Raw genomic sequence first — 24837 nt, forward strand, 5'->3', positions numbered from 1 at the left:
ATAGGAAAAACACCAAGGGGGATGAATACTTTTGCAAGGCACTGTTGTGTGTTTACACAGACAGTGGTGCAACAGCGCCTCCTCAGCCACCCGAGCCACGGCCTCTAGAAAGCGGAGACAGTACATGTGCATCAAAGCTGGGACCAAGAGACTGATAAACAGCTTCTATCTCCAGGCCATCAGACAGTCACCACTAACCAGGCTCCACCCAGTACACTGCCCTGAACTTTAGCTAATGTTACTAGCAGGCTACAGCCTGGTACTTAGAGACTGCTGGCCTATGTACATAGAATCATTGAACACTGGTCACTTTAATAATGTTTACATACTTCTTTGCCCACTTTATTTGTACACTGAACAAAAGTATCAACACAACATGTAAAGTATTGGTCCCATTGTTCATGAGCAGAAATTAAAGATCCCAGAAATTTTCTTCTACAATTTTGTGCACAAATTTGTTTACATCCCTGTCAATGAGCATTTCTCATTTGCCGAGCAGTATTTCTGTTTGTAATAAAGCTCTTTTGTGGGGAAAAACTTATTCTGATTGGCTGGGCCTAGCTCTCCAGTGGGATAAATACCATGAAATAAATTAACAACGTACACAAACCAAAGAAAATACTGTTCGTAATTTCTCTGGTAATTTGGTCATTTACTCAAATCTCCCTCAGCAAGGGGATCACAGAGCCACCACTCAGACCAGCATCCACCTCACAGTCTCCTTACGACCGTTGGTAAAAGAGGTGGACACATCACCAGTAGTTCTAGTTCCTTTTGAATCTAAAAAGATTGAGTCATAATAACAAATGATACATTGTTAATTCCTATCATTTTGACATATTAAAGCACAAACATTTGAATATTCAATTAATTTGGAAATGTTGTTGAATTAATTCGTTTTGTGTTCAACTAGATTTACAGAATTGTCATGTTTAAAAAAAAAACTCTTTAGTATTCCCTGACCCCTTGCAGACACCAGGCTTCTGAAATCATACACCCATAACATCCTCACTTAAACGTTATCCTCCCATCACAACAAAGCAAGCCATTATATCAGTGCATGCTAATCTCCTAATTAACAAGCTAATTAGGCAATTACAGCTTTGCAGAAGGATGCCTAAATGAAATATGTCAACACAGTCACTGCTTTCTATGGCACCTGTGGGTCTTTTAAGATGTCACATTGAAAAGCATAATATACATTTGAACAGATGAAGCATAATATCAATTTGAACAGATGACGAAGTGTTGTATATGCACACTCATGTGTAGTTCAAACAGACTAGCATTCACTGTGTAAAAGTCCTCATTTCATTACTAGTGATGAGTTCATTTGCCTCAGTAATTGAAAGTCCTTTAAACATTTTTTACCACACATCCTTTCCAACTATACCATGCCCATTCCCAACTAAATCCACAGAAGGTAAATCATAGATCATCAGTATATTTCATTATGCAATATGATGCGTAGATTTCTTGCCCTGGACTCAAGTGGTGTAGCTGTAACAGCAATAATTTATTTCAAATGTTAATATGTTCTTTATAGAAGTGGGGCTTGTTTCAATGAATCCAGATCAACCAAAAGCAGGAATACAGTATAATGAACTTTCAGTTATGACTAACTCCTCTTTAAACCAACTGAGGTGGAATTACAAATGCATTAAAAGGTGCTTTTTTATATCCCTCAGAAGCAGTGGTTTCCGACTGCAGATGATTAGGGAAGTTAATAGAAGAAAAAGACATTATTCATGTTAGATTAGTAATATGGTTTCAGAATTGAAATCATAGTTTTATGACAATAATGCGCTCCTGGTTATGTAAACTGTGCGGTGAACGTACAATGTTACTGTGTTGTTTTGCAGGGGGCTGTCATAGTACGGAAATGAATTATGTTGACATATGGCTGAGAACAATGGTGAAAAGTCATGCTATGCAATGCAATGAAGAATCATGCACTGCAACAGAGGAGAGGAGCTCGAGCTGTACCTTTGAGCCCTCCTTGACAGGTATGCAGTCTGACTTGACAGCTCAGTATTTCAATGATAAATGCAGTAGTCCTGGGACTCCCTATTCACTAAACTCAAGAGTGTGTTGAGCTGATACTTCAAGGTCAAGTGAATAAGAAAGAGCGGAACCACACAGTTCGCTAAAGAAGAGAATCTCATTTGCTTTTTGACTTAGTGGAAGCTGCTTGCCGCGATCTCAACCCTAAGACCTTTTAGGTTCTTGACTGAGTCTAGAACCAAATCTCTCTTAAATGTATTTCATGATTTATTTCAAAAAATAAATGTAAAACATTTTTTTTTTACTTGCACGGTGTTCAATGAAGTGATGCAAAAATAGTTGGTGTTCCATTCTGATAACACTAAACCACTTTTGTCCATGTCCAATGATGGTTGTTTGATCCAAGAACATTTTGTAACTTATCTCAAGAGTTTTGAATGCACTGGGAGTGCTCTTGAGTCAAAAGGTGTGCCCTTCAGTTGTCATTAAAGAGTCTGTAGGTTTAGTTACTGTTTTACCTCAAAACAGTAAATCGATTTCATAACTAATGAAACCATACAATCTTGTCTTTTAGGCTAACAGGGCTTTTGCTCATTGGCATGGATGAGCCCCTTTCTGTCTAATGAGGTAATTTCTGGTGAATATCTGTCCATTTATGGGACCCCTTTTGGCTCAAGAGCACCTCCAGAGGCAAAATCTCTGTATGGCCTCTTTAATTCAGTCTTACAATTAATTAAGATAATAGAAACATGTTATGTGATGGTTCATATGGTGCCACCAGGACAGAGTTTGTGTGAACTTCACTATCACCAACATGTTGAGCTTTCTGTCTAGTTTACACCAAGGTAGGGTGTGGTCCTTTGTAGTTCAGAATGGTGCTTGTAACACCAGGGTAGTAGGTTCGATTCCCGGGACCACCCATACGTAAAATCTATGCATGCATGACTGTAAGTCGCTTTGGATAAAAGTGTCTGCTAATGGCATACAGTGCATTTGTAAAATATTCTGACCCCTTGACTTTTGTTACATTACAGCCTTATTCTAAAATTGATGAGATTGTTTTTCCCCCTCATCAATCTACACTCAATACCCCATAATGACAAAGCTAAAACAGGTTTTTATAAATGTTTGCAAATGTATAAAAAATTAAATACCGAAATATCACATTTACATATGTATTAGTATTGGATTTTTATTAGGATCCCCATTAGCTGTTGCAAAAGCAGCAGCTACTCTTCCTGGGGTCCACACAAAACATGAAACATAATACAGAATGACATAATACAGAACATCAATAGACAAGAACAGCTCAAGGACAGAACTACATAGATTTCTTTTAAAGGCGCACGTAGCCTACATATCAATGCATACACACAAACTATCTAGGTCAAATAGGGGAGAGGTGTTGTGCCGTGAGGTGTTGCTTTATCTTTTTTTTAAACCAGGTTTGCTATTTATTTGAGCAATATGAGATGGAAGGAAGTTCCATGCAATAAGGGCTCTATATAATACTGTACGCTTTCTTGAATTTGTTCTGGATTTGGGGACTGTGAAAAGACCCCTGGTGGCACGTCTTGTGGGTTAAGTGTGTGTGTCAGAGCTGTGTGTAAGTTGACTCTGCAAACAATTTGAGATTTGAGACAATAACGTTTCTTATAAAAAGAAGTGATGCAGTTAGTCTCTTCTCAACTCTTAGCCAAGAGAGACTGACATGCATAGTATTTATATCAGCCCTCTGATTACCCTTTACTCAGTACTTTGTTGAAACACCTTTGGTAGCGATTACAGCCTCAAGTCTTCTTGGTTATGACTCTACAAGCTTGGCACACCTGTATTTGGGGAGTTTCTCCCATTCTCTGTCAGGTTGGATGGGGAGCGTAGCTGCAGAGCTATTTTCAGGTCTCTCCAGAGATGTTCGATTGGGTTCAAGTTCGGGCTCTGGCTGGGTCACTCAAGGACATTCAACGACTTGTCCCAAAGACACTCCTGCGTTGTCTTGGCTTTGTACTTAGGGTCGGTGTCCTGTTGGAAGGTGAACCTTCGTTCCAGCGCTCTGGAACAGGTTTTCATCAAAGATCACTCTGTACTTTGCTATGTTCATCTTTCCCTCGATCCTGACTAGTCTCCCATTCCCTACTGCTGAAAAACATCCCCACACCATGATTCTGCCACCACCATGCTTCACCGTAGGGATGGTGACAGGTTTCCTCCAGACCTGACGCTTGGCATTCAGGCCAAAGAGTTCCATCTTGGTTTCATCAGACCAGAGAATCTTGAACATAGGCCACTGTGTTATTGGGGACCTTCAATGCTGCAGACATTTTTTGGTACCCTTCCTCAGATCTGTGCCTCAACACAATCCTACAATCCTATCTCGGAGCTCTACGAACAATTCCTTTGACCTCATGGCTTGGTTTTTGCTCTGACCTGCACTGTCAACTGTGGGACCTTATATAGACAGGTGTGTGCCTTTCCAAATCATGTCCAATCAATTGATTTTACCGCAGGTAGACTCCAATAAATTTGATCAATGGAAATAGTACGCACCTGAGCTCAATTTGAAGTCTCATAGCAAAGGGTCTGAATACTTATTTTTTTATACATTTTTTTATACATCTGTTTTCGCTTTGTCATTATGGGGTATTGTGTACAGATTGATGAGGAAAGAAATGATGTATTCCATGTTAGAATTAGGCTGTAATGTAACAAACTGTGGAAAAGGTCAAGGGGTCTGAATATTTTCCATATGCACTGTATATTATATACTCATCCCACACTTGCTATTCTGGGGTGTTTGCATGATTTCAATGAAACAGTCTTATATGAATGGTGTGTAGGTATATGACGCTTAAATGTTGTAGCCATGCATCCAGCTCAACAACTTGTCTGCTGCCATAGCAACTGCAGGGGAGCGCTGAGCAGTGCTGCCTGCCTGTGCAATGCATGTCACCCATAGCAACGACCAATCAGAAGTTTCTATCCTTTTGTTCAAGCACAGTGAAGATAGAGGATATGATGGGTGGGCTTTCAGGACCATGCATCTGCCAGCAATAGGAGACTCTGGTCGTCAGTCGCATTCAAACACAACATTGATTGGTCGAAGTGGTTTATTTCAAATATTATTAAAAAAAATACTGCTTGCCTACCATATGAGCCTCGGCTTGGTAGAGATGACTATACCATAGCCCTGAAAAAGAAAAAGTCTGTGCAATTCATTATCAGTTCTGTATTAAACTATATAAAGATCTGATTAGGCCTATGCATTTAACGGAATGACAGTATTTTGGTGCACGTGCACTTGTGAGGCATACGACAAGTGGAACTACACCGTTATTTCGTCATTATAATCACCATCTCAAGCAATGCACTAGAATTTTAGCTTTCGGGGTTCCAGAGAAGTGACAAGAATATAGACCCCTCCTCTGATGGGCGGAGCGTGCATTTGTATTTCGATGTTGTCTTTTTTTTCTCCAGCTCTTGTTCTGACACGTTTGCACTGAGTGAGTGGCATTGGCACACTTTCAATCGCTCACTACCTCTGCCATCAAACAACATAAAGCACACAGAGGCAGAGGCTCGCGCTCATAAATTTCAGCAGGCAGATATTTTTGCGCATCGCTTTACAGCGTGTAGCCTAATTAATTTCTCGCTGTTCTTTTTTTCTATAATTTTTCCACTAATGCAAAACATTAAAAAAAATAATTGCAATACATTTACAGGTAGCAGGTAGGCCTACTAATTTACTGCCTAAGTGTTCTATTTTTTATATTTTCATTCACATGTTTATTATTAATTTTCACTGGATATTTTGTTTCCTGCTGACAATAATGGGGATTTGAACACTTTCAAGAGGAATTGTACGAGGAAACATAATCAAAAGAAGACGACTAATAAATGACAGATCAGCAAGGAGCAATCATACACAACTCGTCAACTCAAAAGAGAAAGACGAATTGACAAGAGGACTCCTCCAGGATACGAGGGACAGCGGCTGTCATTTTGACAAATAAGTTTGAACAATTATAGCATATGTATTTTCGGACAAAAACATTTATAGATACTCACACTTCGGACCGTGCATAAAGAAGGAAGATTGCAAGAAAGTGATTACTTGGACACGCGATATTGATACCATTACCGGTACTAACGTTAGCCTATTTATTTTTTCTTATAGGCTACGCGTAAACGCAATATCACCAATATACAGCTCTCTAACGCAACACATGTTGTAGTTGTTTTTTTGTATGTGAGTTTTTCAAGCCAAGTTTCCATTTGTGTGGCTTCGTGATTCTGTTTCGGCTGACTATGGACGAACAAGCCCGGATCATGCAGGCTCTCGGCGGTGTCAGCTTGGCTGGCCACTCGATACAAGGAGGCATGGCACTGCCGCCTCCACATGGACACGATGGGATAGATGATGGGAGAAAACAAGATATCGGTGACATTCTGCATCAAATAATGACCATTACTGACCAAAGTCTGGACGAGGCGCAAGCAAAGTTGGTTCATTTATATGTTTTCTTTACAAAACACTTCACGCACCATTACTCACTATAGCTAATGAACATTAACATCCATGTAATAAAAGGCTGGCTATAAAAGGCTGATCCATATGGCAATCCCATGGTCAAAGTTATTTGCAGGGGCCAATGTAGATTAAAAAGGTAACACCTGTCACCCAGTAATTCTAATAGTTTTGAAACTTGCTTCTGGCTGGGGGGAGGCAAAAAAAAACTTGTATGTGCAAAGTGCAGGCTTTACATTTAATTTACATATAATGTTGCGAATTTGGTAGGTTGGGGCTCCTGTAAACATTGATGCGTATTTGTAAAGTACTGTTTTACAATAACACCTGATATTTTAAAATAACGTTGGCTAATGTCCAAATTTAATTCCAATGTTAAGTTATTTACCAATAACAACAATTTTGAATGTAGGCCTACACTCTTAGTTTCAATTGTGCATTTTCTACTAATAAACTTTTTTTAAACAAACTTTGAAGTCTTACAAAATAGCATTTCAACAAACAATGCATCCATCGTCATTCGTGTTGACAAATCACTGTTTATGCTACAACTTTGCGATGCATGTCAACATGTGCAAAATGAGCAAGACCTCGAAGTTATTGTAAAGAACAAAGACACATTATTATCTCAAAAGTTTTAACAACTGAGGTGTTATAGTGACTATATTTCAATGTTGGTTCTTGTCTCAAACTGAAACAGGAAACATGGACTGAACTGCCACAGAATGAAACCTGCACTCTTCAGCGTCCTCTGCGAGATCAAAGAGAAAACAGGTAAGACTTCACATGAATTCAAGTGGAAGATGTAACAACTGGAGGACTGTATCAATAGGCAACATTGCTGAGCCCCAACGCATTTGCACACCGCCATCTTTACTCTCCCCGTTGGCAGCTTTATCCGAAGTTATCAAGCGGGAGACAGAATCAGCTCCCGTCCGTTATGACATTTTAAATGGGAAAATTCAGGTTATGGTTAACGTTACAGCCTTTGAGAAGCATCTGCAGATCTCCGCAAAAAGGTTTCGGTGCTCTCATGTAGAAATTGATATAGGGTTGTTGTCCGATGGTTACATAGGGGTGGAATGGACAATGAGGTGCGTAACATTCCTCCATATTTTATCATAAATAAAGGAAATTCACTTGCTTTGGTTTTATTAGGCTACACCACACCATGTGCATTATATGAGCCGTTTCAGCGCCATGCATCTCGTTTTTTATTAAAATGGAATGTATAGCCAACAGTGATGGTAATTATTAATCCTATATTTAGTCAGTTAGATTGTAATCTCGTGCTTAATGAGGTTTGCTGTCCAAAGGATGGATCACTATTGGCATTATTGGCACGAGTCTAACCATTGTTGCCTTCTGTAACGCACATAAAGCATTCAGACGATCAATAGAGCCAGCCGTTTCTAACGTGACAAGCTAAGTGCAACGATACTGTGGAAAGTATATATAAGAGCATTGTGTAGCCTAATAGAAAACATAATATTCAAATATCTGCCCAGCATGTGGGGACACAGATTTTAGAACCAGTCTCTTGCCCACATCAATATTAATTTACTAATACAAATGGGTAGCCTACGAAGGAGTAACTGTATGAGGGTTAATATATTGTTAGAAAATAGGACTTGATTTAAGATTGGTATATTTAGTATTTAGTATTGGTATATTTAGTAGCCTTCTACAAGGTGATGAGTTAAACTCAAAAAGTTAAATAGGCTTCCCCCAAACAACACTATTGTGTGTGTGTACAGGCTGTGTGAGTGAGTTTGTGCATGCCAGTCTGCGTGAGCGCATGAGTGAACAATTGTGGACCCATGCTACTTTAAGATAACCCTTTTCAAATTCTAACCACGATAAATCCACAAGCTACTAAGGTTAGCATACTAATTGTGCAACCTGTCTTATGAATCGTTCTTGTGCGTCGCAATGCCATGCAATCCTGACATAACAGCAAATCAAACACCATACATCGATAGAACACTATTTTATTATAATGCACATTTTCACTTCTGTTTTTTTTGCCCAAAGTCTTTCTAGTGAGCCTGAGGGTTTTGCTGAAAGGAGATTGCTCATAAGAAGACACAAACCACATGCTACAGTCAGTGATGTGACGGTGTGCATCTTGAATACGCTTTTGTTAGGGTAGGTAGCCTAGACCAGTCGTTGCAAGGCCAGATGCATATCATATGGTCCTAATAAATATAATATCACTTTTCGATATGACAACAAAAACTATGATTTTACGCCCACGCTATTGGAGAAGGTGTTTTTTGTGGATAGGATACTTCTGAAAATGTTGATGAGCCAAAAGGAGGTTAGTGCTAGTCAACTTCTCACATATAAACCTATTACAAAGATGTGTTTGTACCGCAATGCAATATACAAAATTAACATTTTCACCATTGTGTCTCTATTTGTAATATTTAATTGAACCTTTATTTAACTATGCAAGTCAGTTAAGAACAAATTCTTATTTACAATGACGGCCTATATGAAAACGTATTAAAAATATTGCTGTTGAGTCATTGCTAAAGGGTGTGTGGCTGATTTTCTGGGGGATACTTTATACAGTGTAAAAGGCAAAGGCTCTTCATTTTTATCCACCATATTTACTCAATATTTGTTGTTCAAAGTCACTCACACATAGATACCATAGAATGTATGATCCTGTGTCTGGTTCCACACACAGAGAGACAGGGAGAGCGCTCAGTATCTGGATCTTATCCTTGTCCCAGTTCGTCTGTAGTTGACATCACAGGGGCCAACAGAGACATTTATATTGCCCTTTAAATATTTGACATGACTTGAAGTGTAGGTAGGCCATCAGTAAAATGTCACAGGAACACAAGACATTCTTTTATGCATTTAACATTTAAATAATTTCAAGTTATTGAAATGTTTTATTCTATATCAAGCTGTTGCAGAAGCATTATAAGCTGTCCACTTTACTCTCGCTAGTGAACTGTGATCTTCGATACCAATGGTGAATCATATTATGTCAAGTTCCAGTCGTTTATGACTAGAAAAGACAGTATTACAACAGTGGTGCAAGCGTTTGGCATTTTCCCCTGCATGTTGGTCAAGGCCACGTTTGATATTTTGGTATCCTTTAAAAGAGTGAGAGAGAGAGAGAGAGAGAGAGAGGGATGACAGTTGTCAAATACCGGTAAACTCTTAAACTCAGTTGAAAGTTGCCTATCATACAGAAACCCCTTAAATGACATTCATTTGCTACTGCTTTTAAATAGTGACGAGGTGTCAGATTCATGGCCTCTGTGTGGCTTATAAGCAGAAGTGACTTGGGTGAGATCATACAACTTAATGAACTTCTCGGCCACAGGAGGTGTCTGCAGGGGAAGGAGATGGGCCCTCGTGGCTGCCTAGCCTGCTTGAGGTATTCTTTATGCCTGTCGAGAAGAAAGTGGGAAAGTGAGAGAGTGATTGTGTAAGAAAAAGGGGGAACATGATCACTGGATGTTTTAGCTCTATGTAACGATGTGTGAGCAACTGTGAGTATACTGTATGTTTTATACTGTATGAGTGTGCATCATAGATTAATCCATGCATTAGTATTAACACACACGATATGCATGTATCCCTACACGCTTTCAGATCTAAACCCCACCTGTAGGATTTATCTCCGTGGGCACATGTTGGATTACTTTTGACATTTTTATATTTTATATGACATTAAATATCAAATTAATTATGCATGAGAAATAGAGTCTCTAAGTATGCTAATTATTTAAATGAGCTTGTTTACTATTCCTGTTGTTGTAATCTTCTTTAATCCCTTTGATGGTCTTTGTTTCAATGTCATTTTCCACAAGAACTAAACCAGTAAATAATATACTGTACTTCTGTGCTACTTTGTTTGAGCACTCAATTTGGAAAAAAAGCCTGTGTGTAGCAATGCTGCTGGTTGTACATTTTCTCTATCCCAGTCCCTCTGATCAGTATGTGTTTTGTGTGCTGTGTGAAGTATGGGATAGAGGTAAAGTCTTTGTTTTTACTATTGAGAATTTAAATCCAGTTTTAGTTTGGTATTGAGATGTGTGTGTGTGTGTTTTGACATATGGACATTATTGATCTCATTTTAATCAGATAATCCAGTGCTTTATTTAATTATACTGTATCAATAGATACATAATAAAACTGTATCAGTAGTTTCATAATACAATTAAATGCAATTAGTACAATGTACATGTAAGGAGAGAGAAATCCTTGAAAATATAAAATGCTTATTATTATTCTTGGATCACATTGTACCAGCTGTAAATAGAAACAGGCTAAATCAAACCTGAAGTGTTTGTATTGTAGCCATCTAAACAATGACAGCAAACATACTTGGATTTACAACTGTTTGAAGAGGTAATGGATGATGTGTGTGTCTGTCTGTGTGTGTATGTGCATATATCTGTGTGTGTGAGAGAGTGTGTCTGTCTGTGAGTGTGTGTGTGGTTATTCTGCGGTTTGGAGTCACAGCCTTCCCCCTCTTAGCCATTGACAGAGCTCAGCTGGTCTGGTGGCCTTCTTAACCAAACTGTTTTTCTCTCCCACTGTGGGTCATTCACATGCCCCCGTGGCATCATATAGAGGGATTGTTTGCTCCTTTCATGTCTGTTCACTGGCACATAATCTCAATGTCATTTAGCCACCCAATGATCCCATCCGGGGAAAACCATATCCAACCATGAATTTGACAGCAGTGCAGCAAACAAATATGGCTGTAACTACTTTATGTTTACAGGATATGCTTCAATACTGTGCAGAACATTCTTTTGTTTTACATTCATATGTATGTTAGAAGTAAAGAAGGCCATTTTAACTCACCTAGAATCTCAGAAACTCACTAGGGAACTTGGTGCATGGCGGTGGGGGGAGGCTCAGTAGTCCGTGTTGTGTGGTTGGGAAAGAAAGTGGGATGCACTTGACTGGTGAACAGACTATTTGTAGTGTTCCGAGGAAATTTGGCACTCTTCTTACTCTTATTGTAGACCCAGAGCAGATTTCCTCATCGCTAGTGCCCTAGAAATATTAATTCACTTTGATATGCTAATTAGGGGGCATTATGCAAGAAATTAGATTAAGTGGCAGCATGAAGTCATTTGCCTGTCAGTAAATTGAGTGTTTTTAGCAGGAGGGGTTTGTTTTTTCACTTTCTCTTGTTTTTGCATTTCAATGAGCTGAATGTGAGATATTGCTGAAACTGCTACAATTCTTTACCTTTTTATTGTCCATTGTTTATTTTCTCTCTCACTCATCATGTTTGATACCAGCAATCTGCAAATGAGGACACGTGTTTGTTCTTCGACACATTCCTTTTGTCCACACCTCTTCTGAATTGTGCCCAGCATGTCAGAGGTAGATAAAGAAAAGTAAACTCTAAAAAGATACATTTGCAGTTTTTTATTTTTATTTTTTTACTATAGCTTGAGGAAGACATACAGTGCATTGGGCATGAGATCTCAGTGCTAATCAGATGGGTTTTGCAGTAGTTTCTCTGTGCTGAGTTTGTTTTCTCTCCTCTCCTCTCTCTCTTGCCCTGGAAGCGAGGCTTGCATCAGCAGCGGGAGCAGCAAGAATAACAAAGGTGAAAGATTACCTCCATATGGTATTTCTGACCAGGAAAAGGAAAGGTTCTGCAAAAGCACTCCTCTTTGATGTGAGGTTTAATCAATAGAAAGAGATTACAGAAAACTATTACAGGCTAAATCACAGCGCGCCACAGAGGCTTAGTCCTCTCCACAGCTCTCTCAGCTGCACTGCACTCCTCCTGGCTGTGTATTGACTTGTTGTTTTCCTGACCTTTGACTCATCAAGTTCAGAAATGGGAGGTCTGGTCTGGAGAGGTAGGAGATTGCAGGAGGCTCAGGCTGATAAATGCCCAGATCCAGTGTGTAGAGCAGTGGATTAGAAAGACTAGTTACAGTATCTGACTAGGGGGGTAGGGTTAGCCGACATGTTAGCCTCCTCATACTGCTGATACCACTGCTGAACATGCCACAGTATTTGTCTGTTAGTTCATCTATGTGCATGCTGTGGTTATGAACAGTGGACTGGCTGAGTAACTTTCAGATTGAGGTTGTAATTAACCACATGCAAGGCTGACTAAAAGCATTACCTTGAGTAAATATAGTTAGGATTGAGGGTGTAAACGTTTGTCAAACCTTTAGGGAACATTCATTTTAAAGCTCCCTGACAAAGAGTTAATGAGACCCCTAAATCTAGTTTGTTGTTAATTTGACATGCCATTATGATTATTATGAATATTATGATTATAGTCATATTAAATTGAGAAAACAATGAAGTTAACAGTGTTACAATCCTTACCATGGCCCAAGATCAAATGTCAATATTTGTGAAGACTGCCTTGTTCTTTACCCTTTGCTTTTTATAGTGTTGATTTGTGCAAAATACCACAGTCAATGTATGCCGTGGAACAGAAATCCATTCAACAGACAGACAATTGACTTTTGGATGCTTTTTGTTCGAGAGTGCCTCAGTGATGCGGCTGCAACGACTAGATAGCGCTCGGCAGAATGGCTCGCTCACAGCTGGGTTCCTGGCCGTCTCAATGGCAGGGCTACTTGTGCTTCCTCTGCAGCGGGTAGGGGATTGGGAAGATGGGGAGGTTATCTAAGCAGCTCCCAAATCCCCTGCTTTCTCCTAACAGCAGAGAAAAAAAGCATATGATAAAGAGAGAAAATAGAAAAAGTGGGGTGCGTATCAGTATCGATGGGGAAGGGAATCTGGAATGTCATATGTTCACATTCTCCCAGTATTTGTCATATTTTGTTTTCCCGACTGCAACAGTATAACAGCACCTGAATCTGATTCTGATCTGAATGAGGTGCTTTGATACGATAACCTGCTGGTGCTGATGACCCTCCGTCTGTACTCACACAGACCCCATCTTATGCTTGCCTCTCTCGCTACCTCTTCTATAGCTGGAAGCATTTTCTGTGGGCTCCTGTGCGAACAGCAGCCCATAATTGTATTTTTGCCCATACATTATACCAATTAGTCTTTATGGCAACTGGCATAAAAATGTGCATCCTCCAACAATATTTTAGTAGGTTAATTGCAACATTTCTCAATTGTACAGTTGGTGAAATAGTTATCTTCAGGCGGTGGCAGCCAGGAGAGGCTGCTCGGGATGCAAAAGGGAAAGCTTGATTGAAACGTTTGACATCGGTAAAGCTTGGAGCAGCATGGCCCTTGCTTGCTTTCTGTGCACTCCATTATCCTCAGTGTTCTGGTCCCTCTCTCAGCTAACCAAACAGAGTATCCCACCTGAACCAACATGCTGCTGAAGCGTGATGAATAATAGAAAAGAAAATTAGAATAAATCTCTCAGATCCTCCTCAGCATTGTTCGGCCTCATCCATCAGGAAGAAAGGCTCCTCCCACATTGACCCAGTCTGGGTATCAATGACATTGTCTTATATTTGCTAATCTCATTTAATAAATGTGGTCCCTGCACCCCCACCCTCAACTCTGGAGATGAGCTCATGTTTCATTTAATTACTTTCTACCTCAGATCGTTCGGTTTGCTCCATTCTTTGTTATTCAAGAAAATACAGTGAATATGAACATGTAGAATATTACCTCATAGACAGAATTCTGTTATTGGAATTTCATTGGACTTTATTAATTCAGTTGGCTTCAAAACTTTTTTTTTTGTCAATGGGAATAAGTTTGTCTGTCGTGTTAGTTAATTCAAGATGTTCAACCCCTGTATAACTGATCATAATCCATTTTTTAACACACTTATTTCCCTGTGATCATTGCATATAGCTAGGCCCTCCTCTCCAGTGGTCAGATGTCATAATGTTTCCCCGTTTCCTGGTGCTTTATGTTCATGTTGGAGTTCATTTTTTGCAACATGGAGGTAGCTTGTTCCCCATCAGGACCCTGGCATCTGTTAGCGAGGCGTCTCCTCTAATATATTACTGGAGTTGTGCGCCCTTCAGACCAGAAAGAGACCGGCTGATGAATTCGATATCACCTTTGACTTGTCAGCTATTCTTTGCAGGTTAACCAAATTGTGCTAAGTATGAAACATTACATTTTCATTCAATGAAGTGAATGTTAAGCCAGCCACAGCAGTTTTCAATATTTTATGCTTTTCCCCTGACATGTATATGACATAAGTGCAATTTGTGATGTGTTGTCATCAATAATTTTGTCAGAAAGCATAAAAGCTTGAAAAGCCATCCAACCACAGCAAAATATAAAATGACCATTTACCCATGCTCACCTCGCTGGACGGTTCCTGTCAGATATAGATTGAACAGCGAGTAATTCTGTTAAATCAATTCGTTTTATGTTTATTTATTGATGTTGTCATAAGTATACATTAGTATGCCAGATTTGTGTTGGTACTATTCAGTTCAAGCCCATTGAGGAATAGTCTGAATGTATCTTATGGAGCGATAAGTGATATTGATTGAGTAAGAGCTAATCACAGATCAGGTCAGGTAACAGAGACACTGGACCAATGCAATGGGCAGACTGTTACGCAGTAATATGAACGATACAACTAGAAACAGAGCAAAGGTTTGGTTACCGGATGTTTCCTATAGAGTTTCTTTATCTGAGTCCAATCCTGGTCTTAATGTTTTAACGCAGTATCATTAGATGGTGGAACAATATTTCCATAGAGTGTTATTAGTATAAAGACTGTCAGATGGAGAGACTGGTACAAAGCAAGTCCTCTCTTGGTAATGATACTGCTATTTATAGTTCCTCATTTCATTAGCTCCAGTGTTTCAGAGAATATATTTTCTCATGGGGCAATAGATGCCTGATGTTCATTTACTCCCCATACACATTAAATGTGGACAACCAACATGCCAGAATGTTTTTTAGTAAAGAGGGGCCCCTCTGCTATTACAGGAAATATATTTGGATGTTATTAGTTTTGGTGTTGATCTATCCTATGATTGACTGACTCATCTTTAGAGGTTTGATGATACATATCCTATTATCCATGTAATACAGTAACAGGGTATAGTGAATGGAACTCTTACAGGTGATCATTTTTCCTTCAGAGAAGTGTTGGCATTTTCAATTTCATCGAGATTATTAGATTTACCAATTTTATTTGAGCAGTTCTAACATTTGAACATTGCAAGCCTTCAAATCATTATCCGTGTTATCACACACATACTGTACAATGTTGAGTAACGTTACGTAGCTATTATAGAAAACAGAACAATGTGTTATTGCTGTCTATTTCTGCCCTCGTCACGTGTTGTTTTTACAAAAAGGTGTTTTCTAAAGTTCTATCCTTATTTGTTAATCTGTAATTGAATCCCTTCTTCTATTGTTCCACAAGCCATTGTTCTACACGGTTCATACATTAGAATGATATATTGAAGGCAGAAATGGGAAAAAGACTGCAATGCAATGAAAATTTAATCAGCGTCTTCTGCCGCTTTAATAAGGCAAATCATTCTTATTGGCTGCTGTGTTAAGATTTCTAATATTGAATTCATACCAAACCTTGTTCTGCCCCTGCCCTGACAAGCCCCACTCTGCTGCCTGCCAAAAGGCAACATTAAAAACTTAAAAGCAGATGTAAATGTCTGAAGGCATCTGGAATGCCAGTTTTGAAGTTATCACTAAATGGTACTACCTTGCATTATTAACTATTATTAGGGGCAGAGATCATTTATCAATTGATAGTCTTTTTTACTTAACATTAAAATGAGAACAGAACATTTTGAATATTTGCCAGGTCAGATGGAACATAGCATCAATCATTTCACTGAAACTCCTTGATGGCCTCGTATTTGTGTTTTCAAAGGCAACTTATTGGCTCCTGGTGTTGAACACAGAGAAACCTTATATTATTGAGTGATTCAGAATTACTATCTTTACTCCTAAAACAATATACAAGGGACTGAAAAGCCCTTCCACTTCTATCGTCATATTTTCTTATTGGTTGGTGAATGTATAAGACTACTCTAAATGTACCTTTCCTTTTCTTCCTAGAAGTTCGTTTTTGTGGGCTGAAGCAACGGAAAGGTGGCAAGTGGCCAAAGGCTCGGTGATGGCTCATGTTAAAGTGAAACGGCAGGTCCTGTTTTCCTCTCTTGGTGAAATGGCTTAATTGGTGTCAGAGCCCCAGGGATAAAGGCCTCTTGCTCTGAACATAGCCACACTGTCATAGTCTTCCCTCAGCCAGGACAAGCGGGTAACGTCTGGTGGTGAATGAGGACTAAGCCGTGCCATAACAATATGCAGTGATGTTTGGGATGACAGAAATTAATACGCGCTTGCTCCCAGAAAGTCATGATTAATGACGGCGAGTAGGGGAACGCAGTCCCTCCTCTTACTCCACTTTGATGGGGATTGAAAAGCGAAAGAGGCTGGTTTCTCTTCTCTTTAGAAAGTGGATGTCACCCAGAGTACATTACTGCTGTTTTTCTTTCCCGTTTTTCCTCAAGAGGAATGCGGTGGGGGATTGGATGGTCCCTCCTAATGAATTTAGGGTGGCTCCGCTACCCTGATTTGGGAGTTGACCCATCCTGTCCAGTAGCAGGCTGGTGGGAGTACTCAGTCTTCCTTGGAGTTATCGCTGTTAGGAACTACATGGGAAAGGAAAAGCACCTACTGATATAGATAATTACTAATATTACAACATAACAGTTATTGACAAATGTATGTTTCATTTGATTATCAGATTATCTTATTAACATCTTTACTACATGTCTATAGATATTATAAACCAGTTAATGACATGCTGGCAACCTATATCCATATATCAAAATGATTTATGGTGTCTGTGCACTTGGAAAAAGAACAGAAAACTAAAATAAGATATATTCAATGTTGTGAAAAAAGAATGATGACAATGTGCTTTTTCATAGTATCTGTGTTTTTGAAATTACCAACATAGATTGTATGTTGCAGCCATTTTTATCTCAAATAATTTATGGGTAACAATTATGTATCTTACTGTGATTATTTTCAATTAAAATGTTTTTAAAAAATTGCTTCTTAGCAAAGAACATTTTCTCAAATAAGAATGTAGCTAGTACTGTCGCGGATAGGTCTGAGTGGGTAGGTAAAAACAGAAAACTAGCTGTTATTGGCAAAGAGTACGAACTAGAGGTCGACCGATTAATCGGAATGGCCAATTAATTAGGGCCGATTTCAAGTTTTCATAACAATCGGAAATCGGTATTTTGGACACCGATTTGGCCGTTTTAATTTTAATTTTTTACATCTTTATTTAACTAGGCAAGTCAGTTAAGAACACATTCTTATTTTCAATGACGACCTAGGAACGGTGGGATAACTGCCTTGTTCAGGGGCAGAACGACAGATTTTTACCTTGTCAGCTCGGGGATTCAATCTTGCAACCTTACAGTTAACTAGTCCAATGCTCTAACCACCTGCCTCTCATTGCACTCCACGAGGAGCCTGCCTTTTACGCGAATGCAGTAAGAAGCCAAAGTAAGTTGCTATCTACCATTAAACTTATCTTATAAAAAAACAATCAATCAATCATAATCACTAGTTAACTACACATGGTTGATGATATTACTAGTTTATCTAGCGTGTCCTGCATTGCATATAATCGATGTGGTGCACTTTCGCGAAAAAGAACTGTCTTTGCTCCAACGTGTACCTAACCATCAATGCCTTTCTTAAAATCAATACACAAGTATATATTTAAAAAAATGCATATTTAGTCAATATTGCCTGCTAACATGAATTTATTTTAACTAGGTAAATTGTGTCACTTCTCTTGCAACAGAGTCAGGGTATATGCAGCAGTTTGGGCCGCCTGCCTCGTTGCGAAGTAATTTCACAGAATTTTATGTAATTATGACATAACATTGAAGGTTGTACAATGTAACAGCAATATTTAGACTTCGGGATGCCACCCGTTAGATAAAATACGGAACAGTTCCGTATTTCACTGAAATAAATGTTTTGTTTTCGAAATGATAGTTTCCGGATTCGACCATATTAATGACCAAAAGCCCCTATTTCTGTGTGTTATGTTATAATTAAGTCTATGATTTGATAGAGCAGTCTGACTGAGCGGTGGTAGGTAGCAGCAGCAGTAATATAATAATATAATAATATATGCCATTTAGCAGACGCTTTTATCCAAAGCGACTTACAGTCATGTGTGCATACATTCTGCGTATGGGTGGTCCCGGGGATCGAACCCACTACCCTGGCGTTACAAGCGCCATGCTCTACCAACTGAGCTACAGCAGTCTCAAGCATTCATTCAAACAGTTTCGTGTGTTTTGCCAGCAGCTCTTCGCTGTGCTTCAAGCATTGAGCTGTTTATGACTTCAAGCCTATCAACTCCCGAGATTAGGCTGGTGTAACCGATGTGAAATGGCTAGCTAGTTAGCAGGGTGCGCGCTAATAGCTTTTCAAACGTCACTCGCTCTGAGACTTGGAGTGGTTGTTCCCCTTGCTCTGCAAGGGCCGCGGATTTTGTGGAGCGATGTGGTAACGATGCTTCGAGAGTAGCTGTTGTCGACGTGTTCCTGGTTCGAGCCCAGGTAGGGTCGAGGAGAGGGACGGAAGCTATACTGTTACACTGGCAATACTAAAGTGTCTATAAGAACATCCAATAGTCAGAGGTATATGAAATTGTCAGGACCCGGTTACGAACCCGGGTCTCCGGAGTGAGAAACAGTCACTTAACCAACTGAGCCACGAATAGTTGGCAGAATCCAGAAGATGAGGCAGACACAGCAGTACTTGAGACGGTGTATTTAATGAAGTAAAAAGTCACGTTCTTCAGGAAAACATCTAACTCCACAACCTCAAAAGGAATTCCACAAGAACAAAGGTAATCCTCCAAGACAAAAAGGTAAATCCACAAGGTGGTAGGTATAGCACAAAAAGCCTCAAAAAATACTCAAAAACAAACAAACAAGAACAAAAAACAGAATTCCACAAGAGAGTCCACCGGGATCAACAAGAGTTCACAGAGTACTAGGGCTGGGTGCTAACATACAAACACAGAGCAAAGGACTGAGGAATACAAAGGGTTTAAATACAATCAGGGGAAACGAGGCACAGGTGCAAATAATAATGGGGATCAAGGGAAAACAAAAGGTCAAAAGGCACAATGGGGGCATCTAGTGACCAAAAACCGGAACAACCCTGGCCAAATCCTGACAGAAATACAAATGGTATAGAGAGAAATAGTCCTATAAATACTATATTAACTACAACCCAAAACCTCTTACTTTGGAATATTTAAGTCTCATGTTAAAAGGAACCACCAGCTTTCATATGTTCTCATGTTCTGAGCAAGGAACTTAAACGTTAGCTTTTTTTACCTGGCACATATTGCATTTTACTTTCTTCTCCAATACTTTGTTTTTGCATTATTTAAACCAAATTGAACATGTTTCATTATTTATTTGAGGCTGAATGGATTTTTAGTGATGTATTATATTAAGTTAAAATAAGTGTTCATTCAGTATTGTTGTAATTGTCATTATTAAAATAAAAAATAAAAATTGTCCGATTAATCGGTATCGGCTTTTTTTGGTCCTCCGATAATCGGTATCGATATCGGATCTGAAAAAACTTAATCAGTCGACCTCTAGTAAGAACTGTCTTTCTTGTTGGTCTATTCACTTTTTTACTGCCAAAACTCCACCCCACCAAAACAGGCTGAAATTTCAAGCGTTCCTTTCAAACAGCTCATACGCTAAAATGCCATTATCAACACTTTCACAATTGGACAGTATCATACCAACCTCATAGTGTGGAAATATATAAAACACAGGAAATCACGTTTTTGACTGCACTGGGCCTTTAACATCTTCAACATTGAGGCTTTTCTGAAAATGAACGATTCAGGGCACAATGTGTGAACACAATGAACTGATGTGCAGTAGCCATGATATGAGTATCTGTTGTGTCCTAGCAGGAGACACATTCATATTTCATCCAGTCTGCCATAGAGATCCCCAGACCCTTCTTTTCAGGCTTTACTTTCACTAATGTCTTTTTCACCTTCCCAGGTATTTCATTTCTACGTAATGTGGAATTAAAGCATGCATTAGGATGATACCAGGCACCTTGTAACTGATTTCTAAGGACACGTGTCTCTGCACAAATTCAAAAGCAAGTTTTGACAACGGACATTTTGCTGACGCAGAGTATTTCTCTCACTTCTGCTTCTCAAATAAACACTAGCTCTTTCAGAATGATTGATACATATTTAGGTAGCCTTTTTCCCCTCGTACTACTGTGGAAGGTAGGAGTTTATGCAAGCAGCAGAAATATCAACATTTTAAACAGTCAATCACTAAGCCTCATAACATTCTGTCTCTGCTCTCAGATGGGTGTGTAGGAAGACAATGTCAGCTTTTATTTTGGTTCTCAGTTATCTGAACAGTTACTGTCTCAGCATTCATCATTTCAGTTGTTTCCTGTTGATGATTTGTACTGCAGTGTACTAAGACTCAAAGCCCACATCAACAAGATCTCATAAAGTCAATGAATGAGCATAGTTGCAGGGGTTTGTTGACTATTTCAACCTTGGCACAGTAACTGAAAGGTAGTTGGAAAAAATCTGTTGTTCTGCCCCTGAGCAAGGCAGTTAACCCACTGTTCCCCGGGCGCCGAAGATGTGGATGTCGATTAAGGCAGCCCCCCCCGCACCTCTCTGATTCAGAGGGGTTGGGTTAAATGCGGAAGACACATTTCAGTTGAATGCATTCAAGTTGTACAACTGACTAGGTATCCCCCTTTACCTTTCTATATAGTAAGTTGCTGCACATGTCAGTCTGTATTTTGTACTGTAATGTCCTCAATTTGCTTCTGGACTTTGAAGATAATTATGTAAATTGAGAGGCCTCCCATGCAAGGGTAAACATAGCTGTGTTAGGACAGAAGGCGTGGTTCCCCTCTTTCTCTAAATACTGAAAAATAGACCCGAACATCATGTGTGCGTGTGTGTGTGTGTGCGTGCATGTGCGCAAGTCAGTCAGCCAGCCTGTCAGGTCCCGGTGTGAAGGCTTGGTTCGAGGGCACTTGGTGCCTCTGTCTGTAAGTATGCCGAGCATTGCCTGGCCTCCCGGGTGCTGAAGGAGAGCATGGAGTGGCAGAGTTAATTTATTTAATGACTGAGCGTCTTATATCTCCCGAGCCCTGATTAGAATCCTTGCTTGATGAGAGAAGCGATAGAGTGGTGTGCACCAGCCTCATGCACGTAGACCCACAGGCTCCGATTCCTCCATCCTCTCTCCTCCCCACCCCCCTCTATCTGTCTCCGCCGCTTTCCCCAAACCTTCAGTAAAGATCAGAAACAAGGCTTAGGGAAAAACATAGAGTGAGGTGTAGAGTGAGGTGTAGAGTGAGGTGCCATAGAGTGAGGTGTAGAGTGAGGTGTAGAGTGAGGTGCCATAGAGTGAGGTGTAGAGTGAGGTGTAGAGTGAGGTGTAGAGTGAGGTGCCATAGAGTGAGGTGTAGAGTGAGGTGTAGAGTGAGGTGTAGAGTGAGGTGTAGAGTTAGAGGTAGAGTGAGGTGTAGAGTGAGGTGTCATAGAGTGAGGTGTAGAGTGAGGTGTAGAGTGAGGTGCCATAGAGTGAGGTGTAGAGTGAGGTGCCATAGAGTGAGGTGTAGAGTGAGGTGTAGAGTTAGGTGCCATAGAGTGAGGTGTAGAGTGAGAGGTAGAGTGAGGTGTAGAGTGAGGTGTAGAGTGAGGTGCCATAGAGTGAGGTGCCATAGAGTGAGGTGTAGAGTGAGGTGCCATAGAGTGAGGTGTAGAGTGAGGTGCCATAGAGTGAGGTGTAGAGTGAGGTGCCATAGAGTGAGGTGTAGAGTGAGGTGGCATAGAGTGAGGTGTAGAGTGAGGTGCCATAGAGTGAGGTGTAGAGTGAGGTGCCATAGAGTGACGTGTAGAGTGAGGTGCCATAGAGTGAGGTGTAGAGTGAGGTGCCATAGAGTGAGGTGTAGAGTGAGGTGCCATAGAGTGAGATGTAGAGTGAGGTGCCATAGAGTGACGTGTAGAGTGAGGTGCCATAGAGTGAGGTGTAGAGTGAGGTGCCATAGAGTGAGGTGTTTTACAATTCTTGGCTGTACACCTGTGATAATTTTGTAGTGTACCTCATCTATAATTTAGTATGGTGAGCTAAAGCGAGCGATGCTGGGAAATCCGAGTGAGGAGTAATTGTGATTAGTTGTGTGATCAAGATGAAGATCTGTATGAACGTGGGAAAGCCGAACAGTGTGTGTCACTTTGGCAGCAGTGGCTGTCAGCAGTGGGGGAGCTGCGGTTGTAAAAACCATGCCCTCGCTCTCTGCCAGCATGTCTCTTGTGGAGCCAAAGCACTGCCCTGTAGATCTGGACTGGCTGTGGGAGGGAATGCAAAAACACTGAGGACTGTGGAAATAAGTGCTTAGAGCCCTAATTGTGAACGGGTTGAAGTAATGACATACTTCTCTGAGCTATCATGACTAAAGAGGTGAGAGGGAGGGGGAGAGAGGTGAGAGAGAGGGGGAGAGAAGTGGCGTAGAGGGAGAAAATACTCCCTGCTTCTAACATTTCCATAAGCCATCATCAGTAATGCAGCAGCAGCCTCACAAACCAGAAATGATTTCTTCAGACATTGCTGTCAAGTCTTGTTCAAATAGCAGCCTCACATTTGAATAACAGCCGACATTTTGAATTAATTAATCAGACAAGATAGTCTAGGCCTTTTCTCATTACTCTACGGGTCAGGCTGGGGAAGATATATGCGGTGGTGATGATATACTTGTCTTTAATAGTGATTTATGGAGATTTTGGATTGTACTCGATTTGTCAAAGGGCCTGGTAGCAGAAAAAAATAGGGCAGTACATATTTCATTACCTAATCTTTGATTGATTCCATGATGCTAAAATATATGATCTTGTTGTTTAGGTGCATGGAAATCCCCTGTTAAGGCTGCAGCCTGACACGCATGCACACTTGCACACACACACACACACACACACACACACACACACACACACACACACACACACACACACACACACACACACACACACACACACACACACACACACACACACACACACACACACACACACACACACACACACACACACACACACACACACACACACACACACACACACACACACACACACACCATTTTAATCTCCTCATAGACCTTTCCCATTTTACTTTTCCTATGCAATTAAGCGAGGGCTGTAAATTACAACTGCACAGTACTTTAATTATCACAGTGTTAAAATAGAGTTCTTGTCTTTGAGAGGATTTCATTAACTTACTGACTATCCTGTGTGTGCTCATTTTTTATTCCATAATCATAAGATTCATTTGATTTACATGATGTAGTTGTAGGTACATGTATGTAATGACACAGCCAGCCTGTGACACAGGGCTATTCTGGCAAGTGAAAGATAAGCACCTATCCTAAAATAGAGGCGACATATTCCTGTCAGCTTCCAAAGTCAACAACGATCTTGACATTTGCTGACAGTCTTGTGTTAAACTATTTTTGGCTTTCAAGTTGTAATGTAAAGTAAGTTAAATATTTCATTTAGGTGTGAATCCAATACATAATAGTTTTATGACACGCATCCTTTCTTGTTTTTTACTAGCCAAAACAACTTCATCTCCAGATATATTTTTTCTAAATCTTGAAAATGATCATTCTTTTCTATTTACATAAAGCCACCGTGTTTGACCAGGCTGTAAGCCAAGAACAGTTCACATAGTGCAATGAAATACCTATTACATTCAACCTACTCTGTTTATTGGTCTTAGAGACTCGAGTTTGTGGTTTCAGATTGATGTACAGCAATGTTCAAGCTGGCTGTATATGTCTGGTGTGTGTGTGCATGTGTGTGCCAGCTACCTTGCTTTGGACATGTGTTGTTAAGAGTGTGTGAGGGTGAGACTGCAGTATGTTCGGTTTATAATTCTCTACATGGGTGTGACTTTACAGACGTGTAATTGAGCATGCGCCTATACTTATGAGGGTAAAGGTGTTTGTACAACCCAGAGGTGCAGAGAGACTGATGATCTTCACCTGCTAGAGCTGCTCAATACTACTATTCAACAATGACTGAGGCTATATAACACACAAACATTCTTGTGTTGATTATTGTATCTAAGCCTTACATTGGTGGAACATGTCAATGTGTCTTTGACTCAATTTATTTAGCACAAATCTGTCATTTTTGTGGTTTTGATGGTTGGATATAAGACATACCGGGGTGTGGGTTGTGGATAAGTCATTAAAAACTGTGTCACCTCCTCACTGGCCATTTGGCTCATTTGACA

General features: G+C 40.0%; 1 protein-coding gene across 6 annotated transcripts in view; it reads left to right on the forward strand.

Moving 5' to 3' along the window:
- Positions 1 to 5547: 5547 nt before the first annotated feature.
- Positions 5548 to 24837, forward strand: part of LOC124034360 (pre-B-cell leukemia transcription factor 3) — a 92316-nt gene continuing 73026 nt past the window's right edge. For all 6 annotated transcript variants that reach the window (XM_046347455.1, XM_046347457.1, XM_046347460.1 and 3 more), the window contains exons 1-2: positions 5548 to 6503; positions 7230 to 7303. In XM_046347455.1, coding sequence (XP_046203411.1) covers positions 6310 to 6503; positions 7230 to 7303 — 268 coding nt within the window. In that variant the 5' untranslated portion in view covers positions 5548 to 6309. The remainder of the gene's footprint in view (positions 6504 to 7229; positions 7304 to 24837) is intronic.

Source organism: Oncorhynchus gorbuscha, linkage group LG04 (genome assembly GCF_021184085.1).
Source record: "Oncorhynchus gorbuscha isolate QuinsamMale2020 ecotype Even-year linkage group LG04, OgorEven_v1.0, whole genome shotgun sequence".
Taxonomy (NCBI): domain Eukaryota; kingdom Metazoa; phylum Chordata; class Actinopteri; order Salmoniformes; family Salmonidae; genus Oncorhynchus; species Oncorhynchus gorbuscha.